At 37.1% G+C, this 13,630-nt stretch overlaps 2 protein-coding genes across 6 annotated transcripts; both read right to left on the bottom strand.

Annotated features, from left to right (window-relative positions):
- Nucleotides 1–366: 366 nt before the first annotated feature.
- Nucleotides 367–7,853, bottom strand: LOC140773705 (AT-rich interactive domain-containing protein 4-like). Of its 2 annotated transcripts, none has more exons than XM_073116402.1 (15): nucleotides 6,871–7,853; nucleotides 6,591–6,782; nucleotides 5,932–5,985; nucleotides 5,076–5,164; nucleotides 4,723–4,990; nucleotides 4,566–4,622; nucleotides 4,017–4,048; nucleotides 3,660–3,795; nucleotides 2,926–3,099; nucleotides 2,003–2,659; nucleotides 1,787–1,924; nucleotides 1,576–1,674; nucleotides 1,079–1,179; nucleotides 899–989; nucleotides 367–687 (listed from the first exon to the last, which is right to left on the bottom strand). In XM_073116402.1, exons 1-15 carry the CDS (start codon nucleotides 7,015–7,017, stop codon nucleotides 562–564), a joined length of 2,361 nt encoding a protein of 786 aa, XP_072972503.1. In that variant the 5' UTR covers nucleotides 7,018–7,853; the 3' UTR covers nucleotides 367–561. The 2 variants fall into 2 exon arrangements, with proteins under 2 accessions (XP_072972503.1, XP_072972502.1); XM_073116401.1 differs by having other exon boundaries at nucleotides 4,723–4,999; nucleotides 6,871–7,852.
- A 533-nt stretch (nucleotides 7,854–8,386) lies between these two features.
- Nucleotides 8,387–13,630, bottom strand: LOC140774046 (uncharacterized). Of its 4 annotated transcripts, XM_073116878.1 has the most exons (10): nucleotides 13,560–13,630; nucleotides 11,270–13,183; nucleotides 10,746–11,188; nucleotides 10,585–10,668; nucleotides 10,130–10,282; nucleotides 9,866–10,029; nucleotides 9,644–9,791; nucleotides 9,404–9,526; nucleotides 9,100–9,187; nucleotides 8,387–8,756 (listed from the first exon to the last, which is right to left on the bottom strand). In XM_073116878.1, the coding sequence occupies exons 2-10, from the start codon at nucleotides 13,173–13,175 to the stop codon at nucleotides 8,581–8,583; spliced, it is 3,285 nt and encodes a 1,094-aa protein (XP_072972979.1). In that variant the 5' UTR covers nucleotides 13,176–13,183; nucleotides 13,560–13,630; the 3' UTR covers nucleotides 8,387–8,580. The 4 variants fall into 4 exon arrangements, with proteins under 4 accessions (XP_072972979.1, XP_072972978.1, XP_072972980.1 ...); XM_073116877.1 differs by having other exon boundaries at nucleotides 10,746–13,183; XM_073116879.1 differs by lacking the exon at nucleotides 10,585–10,668 and having other exon boundaries at nucleotides 10,746–13,183.

Below are 13,630 nucleotides of genomic sequence, written 5' to 3'. Positions count from 1 at the left end.
CAAGATCGAATCAAGTTTCTCTTTTAATATTTGTTGACATCACTGCTTATGCAATCCTATCACTTGCAACTTGCACTTTAAATCTTTAATGCATTAATAAACCCATGAGTACTTGATACCTTTTTATTATTTACTGTGCTGCATTTAAGCTGTTTTGTGAAGTTGTATAAAAGGATAAAATCTTTAACTCCATATGGAACAAGAAAAAAAAGAAGATAAAAACGATTGAGTTCTTCTTACACTTCATTTTTATTTTCTAACCAAACTCCAAAATAAGGATATAGATAGCACCACCATATGGATCCTCCTATGCAATCATATAGGGCAGATTAGAGTAACCTTTTTTTGTTTCCCCAAAAAGAAGAGTTGTAAGTAAACATTTTCTTGTACTTTGCTTCTGCATTGTTGATGAAGAGTTACAAAAAAGGGATCAGCCTAGCATTAATAGAAACGAATGATGTCTATATTATAAGCCCTAACAAATTGGAGCTTTCTCTGAAAGAAGAAAGAAATTAGGCAAAAGAAGAGATTACAGGGAAATGGGGGGAAAAAAGAAAGAAACTAAGCATGCTGAGGAAGTATCAATGTGTTGGAAAATCCATTCACTGCCTTCCTTGATTTCTTCTTAGAATCCGTTAGGCCGCACTGTGGGCATATATATTCCAAACCGTCAGTCTTCGCATAGTCCTGTTGTAATGTGAAACTGTTTGTTAAATTGTCGAAAATATTATTTCGACTACTACAAATTCTTAACACGAAAAAATAATGGCTAAAGTGTTGATGTGCGAAGCATGGAAGTTAAAAGATCTAAAAGTTTTCTAAATCTATAATATGAAGGAGGCAAAGAAGAGCAAAGGAATGAATTGTAAATCAAATTTGGGCTTCTGCAAATTTGAACCTTAAAAGCGCCAAGACCCTGCCGTCTGTCACAACCAAAGTGTGCCCATTCACCACATAAGCCACAGTTCACCCAGTCTCCAGGAGCGCTACTGTAAGAATATGCAAGGGTCACCATGAAGAGAGTGTACATAAGCAAACATGAACATATACAGGAAATCATGAACCACAAAGTACTAACCTGTGACATAGTAAGCAACACTCTCCATCCACATCATCATGTGCTAGTTCATACTCCAAGAGGTAAGTTTCATAATGCCGTTTTAATGTATTGCCGACACCCTGAGATTGGTAAAAGAGAATAAGGTAAACGAAGCTTCAATCATGCGTGCAGTTCATCTCCAGCGTACAAATTGAAAGTTTAAATTAGCATCCTATGATCCAGGTGATACGCCAGATTAGAGGTGCAGGGCTTTATAAAGAGACAAGCTGCTCAGTACAACAGTTGTTCACTATGCCAGAATCGGTTTCCTTTTCCTTTCCATGATCATACTAACAAATTCCAAGTCCTGACTGGTTGGTTGAGTACATTAGTCTTTTTTCACTTTTCAGCTCTATCTAGGAGATATGATAGTCTTCATATCACCGTGTTGCAAACTTCTATTTCCATCTCTCTTAAGTAAACTGCTTAATGGATGAAATAGCAACATAAACTAGGGATCTTTACAAAATACTCACAGTCATTCTGTTTGAAGCAGTATGGTTGCGCATCTTTGGAAAAACCTGGCCTTTCCAATTTATCCCGTTCCCAACATAAAACCCTCCTCTTGAAACCACCTACACGGAAGATTGAATCTGACTAATTAGTTCACATTCTCTTTAATAGGAAGATTGCCAAAACCAAGAAATCCAAGTTATTCTTTATTTGTGATTGACAGCAAAAGCAGACCTCTTTATACAAATTGAACAGGTCAAGGCGCATTGCATTGAGTATAACGTCAGGAAATTCTGCTAATCCTCCTTGTGGAACAAGACGTCTATGACCCCTAAGAGTAAGAAACTGCATGACATCTTTCATGAATTCATCCTGGTGGACATAGAAAAGAAGACAGTTAAACAAATTTGCATTCTCATTAGCACAGTACAAGGACAAACAGAGACTTACTTCAGAGCAAACTCGAATAGGGCATCTGTCACACTCATGCTTCTTCATTGGCAGAGTATTTAAGGAAATTATTTGCTTCGTTTGTGGAGAACTTGAGATGGATTTTCTCTGTATTGCTGGAGCAGTGCGAAAGATTTTAGGCTTTAAGGGAGGTGTATTATGCTTCGTGGAAGGTACAATTGGCATGTCAGGCTTTGCATGAAATTCATCATATGCATAAGTTTCAGGAACTCCTGAAAAGGGCAGCATTTTCTGCTGCCGAGAGTGACGAATGGGCTTCAATGCAGCAACCTTCAATCTCCGAGTAACTGGTTTGGAAGGCATACGAGTCCCTTCCACCAACATCACTTCCTTCTTAAAAGCTTGATCATCTTTTCGAAGAGTCACCTCGCTTTCACTTACATTATTACTACCCATTAGGAGTTTTGTTTGTGACATTGATCTCAACCTTTTTCTCACAAAAGAGGAAGACCAAGAAGGCAGATGAGAAAGCACAGCATCTTGCAAGCACAAGTCCTTCTCTTGCCTGGAACAAAAGAAAAGAAGGCATTCCGCATCTTCTTTCTCGAAGGAAGCAACAGAAATACCTTCAATACTTGCAATGCCTAGCGTAACCAAGCTACGGTAAGTAACTTCACGTGCAAGATGTTTCAAGACCTGTACCATATCATCATTGAAAGTTGAAGCTAACACTAATTATGCCACCCTGTGAGACAATATAGTAAGCAGCTAAATGATACCATAAACACATGAAAAGAGCAGCCATATTTTTCTTTCTCACCAATGGATCTCCTAATATGTTCAATTATTGGTGATGGTAACATGTAGAACTCATTAAGGTTCATCATTTAAAACAATAGATATATCTACTAAATTTACGCACAATAATAGAAATATAAAATTCAAGAAAGCAATAAATCAACCTGAGCAGCCCAAGAAGGAACTGTCATCCAAACTTCAAATGCAGATGCCCCACAAGCTATAGAAACAGAACGAAGAGGTTCGGACAAATCTGACTTGCTATCATTGCAGCCCGGGAAAGCATGAACTAGCTGACTGTTCTCAATGAGTTCATTTTTTATGTGGCACTCCAAAAGCTGTGCAATCAGAAAAGTAGGTAATATTCAGTATGGCCCTGTTTTTCAAGTTAGGAAAAATCTAGAGTAGCTATTTAATTTTTTTACTTTTAAAATTGTATCTCTAATCTAGAATAAGAAAATATGGTATTTAATTGTAAACTACAAAAGTGGTGCAATAATTACTTTTGATGTGATATAAAATTGAGATAAAAGCAAAAATAAGAAATGAAAATAAACTCAAAACCCCTTGATTTAATATATAAATTTAAATTAGAGTGTTCTTATTTTGTGTAGTTATGAAATACATACTTGAGTAAGAAATGAAATAGATGAGTGATAGGAGAGAGGTGAAAGAATCTTTGACATGCCATGTGAAATAAATTTAGTCAAATAGGGTAAAATTATAATTGAGCTTATGTGTGGAATAATTTAAATAGTATTTAATAATTTGATGTTCGATTACAATCTATTATAGAATTGCTTAAACTAGAATAGGAATTCCCTAACCAGGAACCAAATGGGGGCTAAAACTTAAAAGGTTAACAAGTAAACAAGTATAATAACATTTGACCTTTTACCTGATCATCAAAACAAATCTGTGCACTGCCAGACACCAAGAGTGAGATGTGGGCAGAACTAGTAGTAGTGAGGTCACACCGCATTGTCACCACTCCATGAGATAATGCCCCAGCATGAAGAGGAGGAGGTGCAGCACTATCAAATATTAGTTACAATCGATCAACTGATGCGGCAATGATAGTAAAATTCAAACACAGACCAATAATTAGCGAAAGATAAAATTTTTTAAAAGAATTTCACTGAATTGAGCACGTGAATATATGACACTCTTCTGCAAGTACCACACTTAAATAAGCCATTGAGCATATACAGGTGAAAAGTTGAAATCAGTGGAAGCAAAATTTTGTTAAGCATACCTTACTCGATTTTGAAGTTTGCTCCCACGAATCTGAAGCAAGAAAAAGAGACATATGAAACTATGTAAAGAACAACAAACAATTTCAAGTTTTTAATGAATAAAAGATGGAAAAATAAAAGAAGACAAAAGTGTATCTGGTGTGACAATAAAATAGTGAATTATCTCTATTCTTTAGAAACTGACACGTCTCAACTTAAGGAATTAATTAGTAAACATATTGATGCACAAAGATAATAATCTAGAGCTTCTCCTGCAGTAAAAGTAGAGATGACTATTACAGATTGTATCAGACTACAATTATGCATTGTAATTGTCATCATCTAACAAACAGTGTATTCAGTTTGTAATGAGCATCTATGTATATATGTGTGTTATTGTGTGTTCTCTCCACTTTCGCCGCAGACAAAACAAGAAAGAAAACAAGGACAGCATCCAAGAAAAACTGCGAGATGGAACTATGTAACAAATCCAAAATACAAAGAATGGTACACCTAATGAATCTTTTGCCCAGCAGAATACGTACTAACACAAGATTCAGGGCACTTACTTCAATGTTTAGAAGTGCGCCAAGGCCATCTTCCAAAGAGCCCAACAGACAGGCATCCTGGAAAAGGAGGATAACGCTTTGCATGTCATCATATGAATATAAGAAAGCAGCTAAATAAACTTGAATGTTGTACAGGAAAATAGAAACTTCAGCATACCAATGTGCAGGGCACCCCACAAACAAGAAATCTCACATCCACATCATCATTGTATATTTTTATTGCAGGAAGGGCATCAGATGAATCTTTTTCTTGTTCCTCTAAAGACTTTTCTGGAAGAGCAATATTAATTTTAGGAGCATCCCCCAGCAGATGCGGCCCAACTTTTCCACTAGCTTTCTGGCTATTAACTGGCAACACATGGTTGTTTCGTACACAAAATAGCCGGAAAGATGCATGCGCTAGTTGAAATGCATCCCATGTATGGCTACATGAACTACAAAAACAATTAGCCAAAAATCAGATTGTAGAAAATTTCAGAACAAAATGGTAGCAGAAGCAAAACGTGATACCTCTGTACAACAGAATTCAATGCTTGGCAAAACTGAGAAGCTGAGTAAGATGAAAATGCATTCTTCCAATATATGACATACGGGACACCCTGATTAGGAAGAATAAGTTGTATTAGGATTTTGATTATTTAATAATGTGGTGCCACTCTCCACAAGATATTTCCTAAAGATAACATATCCACTGTCAAAGAGAAAATAAAACGATTACATTGAAACCAAATACATGGAGGTGTACACCACCCACCCCAGCACTACCAAATGCATACAGATATGCAAGTGGAAATGAATTTCATAAAGTTGATACTTCCCTTCTACAGTTTGTAAATGTCAGAGCTTGGAAATTACTTCAGCATGTTCACATTTATGATCAAGAGTAAACTGATTTATGGAAAAGTAAGATATTTGACAATTTTCTAAGGGAAACAATATTCATCAATTCTTCTTAAAATAGATGTCATTACTTCATCTTATAAACATATTGCAAAGAATCACCATTATCCATGATCGAACCTGATCTGATGCATTCTTAAAAATCCTATTTAAATCTTGACAACGTAGCCTGGTAATATCATGCATTGAATGTGAACCAAAAAAAAAAAAAATCAGTCCTCAAAAAAATAGTCATTGATGATGTCCAATAAAATTTTTGAGCAAAGTTACAGCAGATTCTAGTACACTTGTTACTACAAAATTTCACAAGAACAGGGAAAGTGTCGTGCATTAGAGGTATGACATGCTATCACAGAATTGCACAAGAGAATCCTATGAAAGGGTCCAAACTGATCCAGCTCTTAATATCAAAATTGAGAAAAATCTAACACATAATAGAGGGAGAAGCATAAGACTATTTGTTCACCTTTGAGTGAAGAGCCTGTGCAATTTTATCTCCGTTCGGGACCTCCAAATAAACCTGCAACCATATTATAGAGGGCCAAATGTCAAATTATTTCCCAGAATATCTATGTGAAATTTCATGCTAAGAACACCTACAAGGAGTATATGCCAATTCCTTGATGTGCAATGAAATTGCAATAATACAGAGAAAAAAAAAAGAGTGGTGTGCAAGCATTTTCAACTCTACTGTCAGCAAAGGTGAAGAACAGACCAGCACAGTTGAAGCAACAAGAAAAAGGTATATTGAAATTGCATCTTTCCAAACTTGCAATAAAATAAAATCACGCATATTGAATATAACTATCTGAGTATATTTTCATCATCCTAACTTTGTACGTCTAATAAAGAAGAAGAAGAAGAAAAACCATGTATGTAACAGAACATTTTCATTTTCTCCATCGAGATGCAATTTGTAGGATTGCAAGTCACACAACACACAAAATCACTTATCTGATAATAGGATGTTAAAATAACTTCAAGAGAATCTTAGAAAAATTATCTAACAATCTGTACATCCCTCTGCTGACAACTATTAGATTCAAATGGTCAAAAAGTTAATTAAGAACTGTCTAACAAGCTACAAAAAAGAATATAACTACTACAGATTGCAGAAGTTCTTACTATTGTAGGTAATGAAGGACTAATAAGAGAGCAAAACATTTCAGGCTCCGAGACATCAACCGATCCCCAAACAAGGGAACCAATTTCTTCTTCGCACTCCAATTGTTCTCCCTGAACATACAATAAATTTGGCTCTACCGATGCCTGAGCATCCTTGAACTTATCAATTGTTGGATTAACAAGCACATGAACCTACAAAAAGTCAATCATGACCGCAAACATTATTGGACAACCGACTACAGAAATCAATTTCAAGTACCTGTGATTTTGAAACACGAACCTCAAGGCGCCCGGAGGAAACAAGCTCCGGGAAAGGATATGAAGGGCATTGTTTCAGTTCCTGCCTTCTTCTATCTACAAACTTCCCACACAATACTGCGAGGAGTCTACAATTTTGCCTCGCAAAACCTTGAGTTTGGAGCATCATGCTTGCATAACAAAAAAAGAGATAAATCGTATACTTCACCTTCTCATTTTTTTCTTGTACCAAATCAAAATCTCCACCATTAACAGCCCCAAGAATTCCCCCTATAGTCGAAAATAAAGACTACCCACTTGATAAATCGACGAAAACTCACCGACCCAATAGAGAAATCTATCGGATTTGACCCAGAAAAACGTCTATCGAGAAGAAGAAGAGCAGGAAACAAAGAAGAAGGCGGAGAGGAGAGACAAAGAGTAAAGTAATCACAAAAGGGGAAACAAACCCTAGCAGGACGACTTCTCCTTACAATCACACACATAAAAACAAATCAAAACCATAAATTTATCTCTATCAAGAGTTATAAACCCACCACCCAAACCAACCCAAAAGACTAACTTGCGCACGCGGAGTCAAAGAACAGCGCAGAAATCTATCGGTTGCCGAAACCGGCAAACAAATCCGAATCCTAAAGGAACAAAGGAAGAGAGTTATTAAAGAATCCATCACCCAGAAAATATAATAAAATTTAATGGGAAAATCCAGATAAAGAGCAGGATTAGAAGGGTGGGGACTGATGCGAAGATTCGAAGATCCGTGACAATTACTCGTTTCAATACAACGATATACTATTCAACTACGGTTCTGTACTACGACGAATAGAATTAAGGAGAAATAAGAGAGGAGCAAAAGGAAAGGTGGGATTTTGATAGGTGGCGAGAGAGAATTCTTATTAAAATCGAAATAAGTTTGTTTTTTTCCAAGGAATTGGAGGTTGGGTTTCGGATAATTTCTCCGCCCCTTTTCCTTTTTCTTTGGTGCCTCGATTCGACTCATGATTGGTACTACTCCCAGTTTGCAATAGATCATCATTCTTTAATATTTCCTTTCTCATTAGCTCTTTTTATTTTCTCGGATGGTTCTGATCTGTTGTCTTGATTTGAGATTTGGATCTCTTTTATTTATTTATTTATTTATTTATTTGTTTGTTTGTTTTTGAGAGGAAAAAAGAAAAGAAAAAGATGTTCGTAGGATGCTGGAATCCTAAGGCGCACGTGCAGAAGTTTGGGTAACACGTGTCAAACTATAAACTATTACTTGGGAAATCTATAGTTTTACCCAATCAAAGATCATATTCTCTCATCAAGAAAAGAAAATAATAATAATAATAATAATAATAATAATAATAATAATAATAATAATAATTTGGCTTTGTTCTTACATGATCTATTTTTATCACTCAAGAAAAACGAAAAAATAGTTATCCTGTGACAGTATTAAATGCAACCGTGAAAAATATCAACTACCATACAAACTAACAACTATTTTGAGCCAACTCCCAAGTACAAGTACAAGAAGAAAATAATTGCAGCAATTCAATAAGAGTGTCATTTCTTTCTGCAAACTTGTCTGGAAATTTAAATATATATATATATATATGAACAGGAGGCCAAGCCTAATACAAGGACAACAACACCAATCAAGAAGGAAATTAAGCCATGAAACAGTTCAATCAAACAGGTATCAGAGTTGAAATAGTGCAGTTGATACAAGGATGTGTAGTTTGCATTAATTGACAGATCTGGCTTGACAAACTTCCAACATAGATCGCAGATGGATCACGATCTCCGTGAACGAAGGTCGTTGCTCCGGATCGTCTGACCAGCAATTCTCCATTAATTTCCTCCATTCCACATCACAGGAAGTGGGCACAAGTGGCCTCAGTGTGTTACTCAGAATACCTCCTGTTCATGATGTTCAGATTCATTAGCAACTACCAAGATGATATCAAATTCGATTATATGATTGGTTGTCTGTTCATGCAGGGGTATAAGAAGATAATATGTGTAAGATAAGTACTTTGATGAGCATATGAATACTCACCTAGGAGAAAGAGGAGCTATTCTGATATGAATTTTAAGCATGGCAAATTCTTTTCTGTATTACAACTTTCTCAATACACATTTCAATCAGTTGTTTATAGAGTCATAGATATCTGAGAGTGGAAAGAGAAGCTAATGTTTATATTTCTTAAGTATGAATTCGCCAAACGTTTTAAGATAAACGATTACAATTTCTTGAGCTTACCTAGGACTGCCCCAGTGTGCATATCATCATATGGCTCATCACCAGTGAGAATTTCCCACATGACAATGCCAAAAGAATATACGTCAACCTGTAGGTAATTGTGAAAGAAGAGCACCTAAATTTAGCAAAACCCTCTATAAGGTTTTATTTGTTCATACAAATTGCACACCAATAAAAATATGAAACTTATTGTTTGTAGAAAATGAAACAGTCAATAGAGAATGCTTCATGCTAACGGTTGCGAAGAATTCATTACTATAGCATGTAGGAATCTAGTTCATGGTTAGAAGAGTTCTGATAATACCTTTTCAGACACCTTGCTTCTATTGATAGTCAACAGTTCTGGAGCCATCCATGGAAGTGTTCCCCTCATACCACCAGAAACCATGGTGGTTAATTTCATTCTCGACAGGCCAAAATCAGCTACCTGGATTAACATTCATTAGGACTATATTTATCATGATTTTACTTAGTATCACAGAGCATCGTCATAAAAGCATCGAATTGATTACAGATTGAAGACTTATATGAAGATGCAACTTACCTTACAAATTGGACGTGACTGATCCTTCAAGTTCACAAGCAAATTATCACATTTCAGATCGAAATGAATGACATCCTTAGAGTGCAAGTATTCCATTCCAATAGCTGCATCCATTGCAAGCATTAACCGCTTACGGCGATCAAGATATCTGTAATAAACAATAGAAGTATTAAATGCTGATTGAAGGACAGAGAATTGAAGGAGTTATGAAGGAGGATGTACCTGTCTTTGCGTAGTAGAACTTTCTTAAGAGACCCACTGACCATAAATTCTGTCACAGTTGCCAATTTTCCGCCAGGCCCATCTTTCACGACTCCATACAAGGCGACGACATTTGGGTGGTGAAGCCTTGAAAGAATGTCTGCTTCGCGCAAAAATTCTGAAGTCTGGAGCAGGAGCAATTTGTCATAGAGTATATTAGTTTGTCTGCTTTTTCTCTAACTTCTTATAGGAGAAAAAAATGATTTGAGACCATGAGAATCTTACCAACTTATCTGTCTGAGATGATTGATATGAAAAGCAAATGTCCTTTATCCGCTTAATAGCCACATCTGTGCCCCTCCATTTCCCATGATAGACAGTTCCAAATGCACCAGAACCTAGCTCTCGCAGATCTTCAAGATCCTCGTTCTTTATAATCTGCTAATTCTCAAATAATACACAGTTCAAGAAATGTGACGTTCTAAAGTTCAATGTACTCGATGTTGGTTAGAGTTGTAGGATGCCATCACCAATTAGTCAAATGCCTAGAAAATTTGATCCATTCTAGATGTACATAATTATTATCTACTCTTCCATGCTCCCGATCTTGAAGCATTTTAAGTACATTGTATACTAGAACGTGATACCAGGCAATTTACTATGTAAGCTGATATGCATGTTCATCAATGCAAAGTGCTCTGATTCATGCAAATACAGCATATATGATCCTAGAAACATACTTGTAGGTCACTTAGATCAAGTTCTCTTTCGAGAGCATCAATCGCTTCTGGACTCATTTCATCACCACTGTCAGGTTCTTTATCCTATAGGTAAAACATATCAGAATATGTAAAGCTCCAACTATGGATATAAACACAAAGCTCAAGAAGAAGAAATCTACCTCAATCCCCAAAGTATGTGCCATAGCATCCTTTGTAACTACTTGTGGTTGGTTTACAGTCGACATACCAATACTGACATCATCCAATTCCAGCCAATGAGGCCACATAGCTTTCGATAGATTATGGCTTTGTTGCGTCATGTCTGCGTCTTGCTTCAGTGTGCTAGAATATTCTTCTCGCGTTTGTTCAGCATAACCAACTAATGGATCAGCTACTTTGTTTCTCGAAGATGTAGAAGGACATGGAGTAGAGACACCTTCCTCAACTCTATTGCTTAGAGAAGAGTTATCATTATGATCATCATTCGTAACCATCGTGTCGTTAACTGATCGGCGGTCATGGTTCTTTGAGTTCAAGCTAACACATGTATCATCTTTGTGCAGCATTTTTACGGTTGACAATTCATTAGACCTTCGAGCCTTTGAGGAAAGTTGAGGGACATCTGGAACAAGTTTATTATTGGTATCACTAAGAGTATCATTGCTTGCCATAGTAAATGCAGAAGATACTTCTTGGGACACACCTCCCTTGTAGCTCTCAGCACAAGTATGAGTTGGAGGATCTTCCATTGGTTCACTTGAATGAATGGACTTGGTGGTTATCTCATCACCAGTAGCTTGAACTCTCATGTCTGTGTCGCAAGTAGATGCAGAACTGCCTAAAAGTTTGCTCCATTCAGGATCATCCCAGATCCACTTCATGCTTTTAGTATTACTTCTGTCGTCAGGAAAAACCAATATCGAATGCTCTGGATCAGATTTCTCAACATGAGGCAAAGGATCAACAGGTTCACCAATTGATTGCTGAGCTGAAAGGTGATCATTGTTGGGTACAAGTTGTTGTGAACCAATTGAACCATCAGACTTTGATAAGTGAATGAGCGATTCGGTATGAAAGACCCGTGGAGGACCACATAAATTAACCTCAAATTTGGAGTGCTCATTGGATTGAGAATTCTTAGCAGTGTTAACATCAATTGGTGACGAAACCTGTTCAAGCTCTTGATGTTTCATAGAGTAATTTAAAGAAGTTACAAAATGTGGGGGGGCATAAGTGGCATTAGTGACTTCAGCTTGCAGGTAGTTGGAGACTGAAGGTTTAAACTGCATTGTTGGCATGAACATCTTGCGATCAGAATATCGAGTTTTGTCAGGTTCACTCTCCTGACGGAACGCAACATTATCTATTGATTTGACCTCCCCTCTTGATACTTCTTGATCCTGAGTTCTTGTGACACCTTGCATCCCTTCAGCCACATATTTAGGACCAAATGATGGCTCGTGGAGTGGCTTCGACGCAGTATTTCTACCTGGTTCTCGCTTAGTAGTATACTGGAATTCAGATGGCACTGATGCAGGAAGCTGAAATTTCCTGACTTTGTTGTAGAGATGATCTTGATGATGGGTGGTGGAATATGAGTACTTGTCGCCATTGTCGTCGAGTGCTAAATGGTCTTGATTGTTCAAATGAGTGCCACTAGCAGATATATTCTCATGTATGTCTTTAGAGGAATTCTTTGAAGGAATGATTAGACCACCAGTAGACTGCCCGTCATATGCTGAAGCTGAACTGGTAGCATCCTTGCTCACCTTGACGCAGTCAATTTCGAAAATTAATGAATCAAATTCACTGCCAGATGCACTTGGGAAGCCATGGTGACTGGAACCTTCACCTGATCGCTCCATGCCGTTGACTGCAATCAAGTATTGTCTCTCCAAATCAGCATCTGTGCTTTTTAGACTGAAATGCACGTCTCTGTCATCTTCTACGGAAAATAGGAACATCCGGGGCTTCTGTTCACAATCTTGTAGAACACTGCATTCTTCAAACATGTGACGCAAGTCTTCATCACAGGATACTGATATTAGAACATTAAGATCCTCATCAGGCAGTCGGTATTTAATTGTGTTAACTTGATTGTATAACTTCTTTGACTTGACCACAAGTTCTTGCCATGACATAATATTGCTCACTTGAAGAATGTGAGTTTCACCTCCAACATATCTCGTTTTTCCATCACTCGGTCGCGGTAAAAATCTGCCACCGAAACTGCAAAGAAACTTCATCTTCTGCGTTTCCTTGTTTTCGACTTCTTCTTCATATGTAAGCGTTGGCATATCTGATTGGCTTGTCAGTCCGAGATGAGACATAACTCGCATTCCCCTTTGATTACCATTCGGAGCAGAAGGCTTTCTGGATTCAGCTTTATCTTTCATAAACTCAAGAGCAAACTCCTCACCAGTCTGAAAGGAGTAGTTCAGTATTTGCCTAACACCACTTGTAACAAAGAACAATGGAGCTCTTGGATTGCTGCTGGTGAAACTTGATGGAAGACCTTGCGAAAACATCTGGCTTGGTGAGCCAAAGCCTTCACTTCTTATCTTTGAAGGATCATAAGGATATGGTCTAAAATTCCTTGACCACTCCATAGTTTAACCTGCAACAGTTTGCTCCATCAACTTATATCCAAAGAAACACCAAAATGGCTCATGTAATTGATCAATCATAAGGTTAAAAAGAAAGACCAAAATTCCAGCGAACTGTTAGTAGTAGCAGAGTGGTTACAGTACAGCAAGAATTCTAAGTAAATCTCAACAACAAGAACAAAAGTAAGAAACAATCCTCAATAGTTATTCAATATCACATTTGCCCATTTCTGAAAAATTGCATTCAATCATGAAATCAAGAAAGAAGAAGTTCTCTACCACCCCTATTCATTTCAAGTGTTCTCATCTCTGATGAAAATAGATAGACATTGCTGTTTAATGTGAAGTATCAAATATTTTCATGAAAAAGAAGGACAAAAGGTTTACCTCTGTAGTACTTTGCTAGAACTATGCTTCTTTGGCCTGAGAGAAAGAGAGAGAGAGAGAGAAGAGAGAGA

The sequence above is a fragment of the Typha angustifolia genome, chromosome 13 (assembly GCF_048772165.1).
Source record: "Typha angustifolia cultivar Huaian chromosome 13, ASM4877216v1, whole genome shotgun sequence".
NCBI classification, from domain to species: Eukaryota; Viridiplantae; Streptophyta; class Magnoliopsida; order Poales; family Typhaceae; genus Typha; species Typha angustifolia.
The sequence above is the reverse complement of the archived record's forward strand: the minus strand, read 5'-3'. Positions and strand labels throughout refer to the sequence as shown.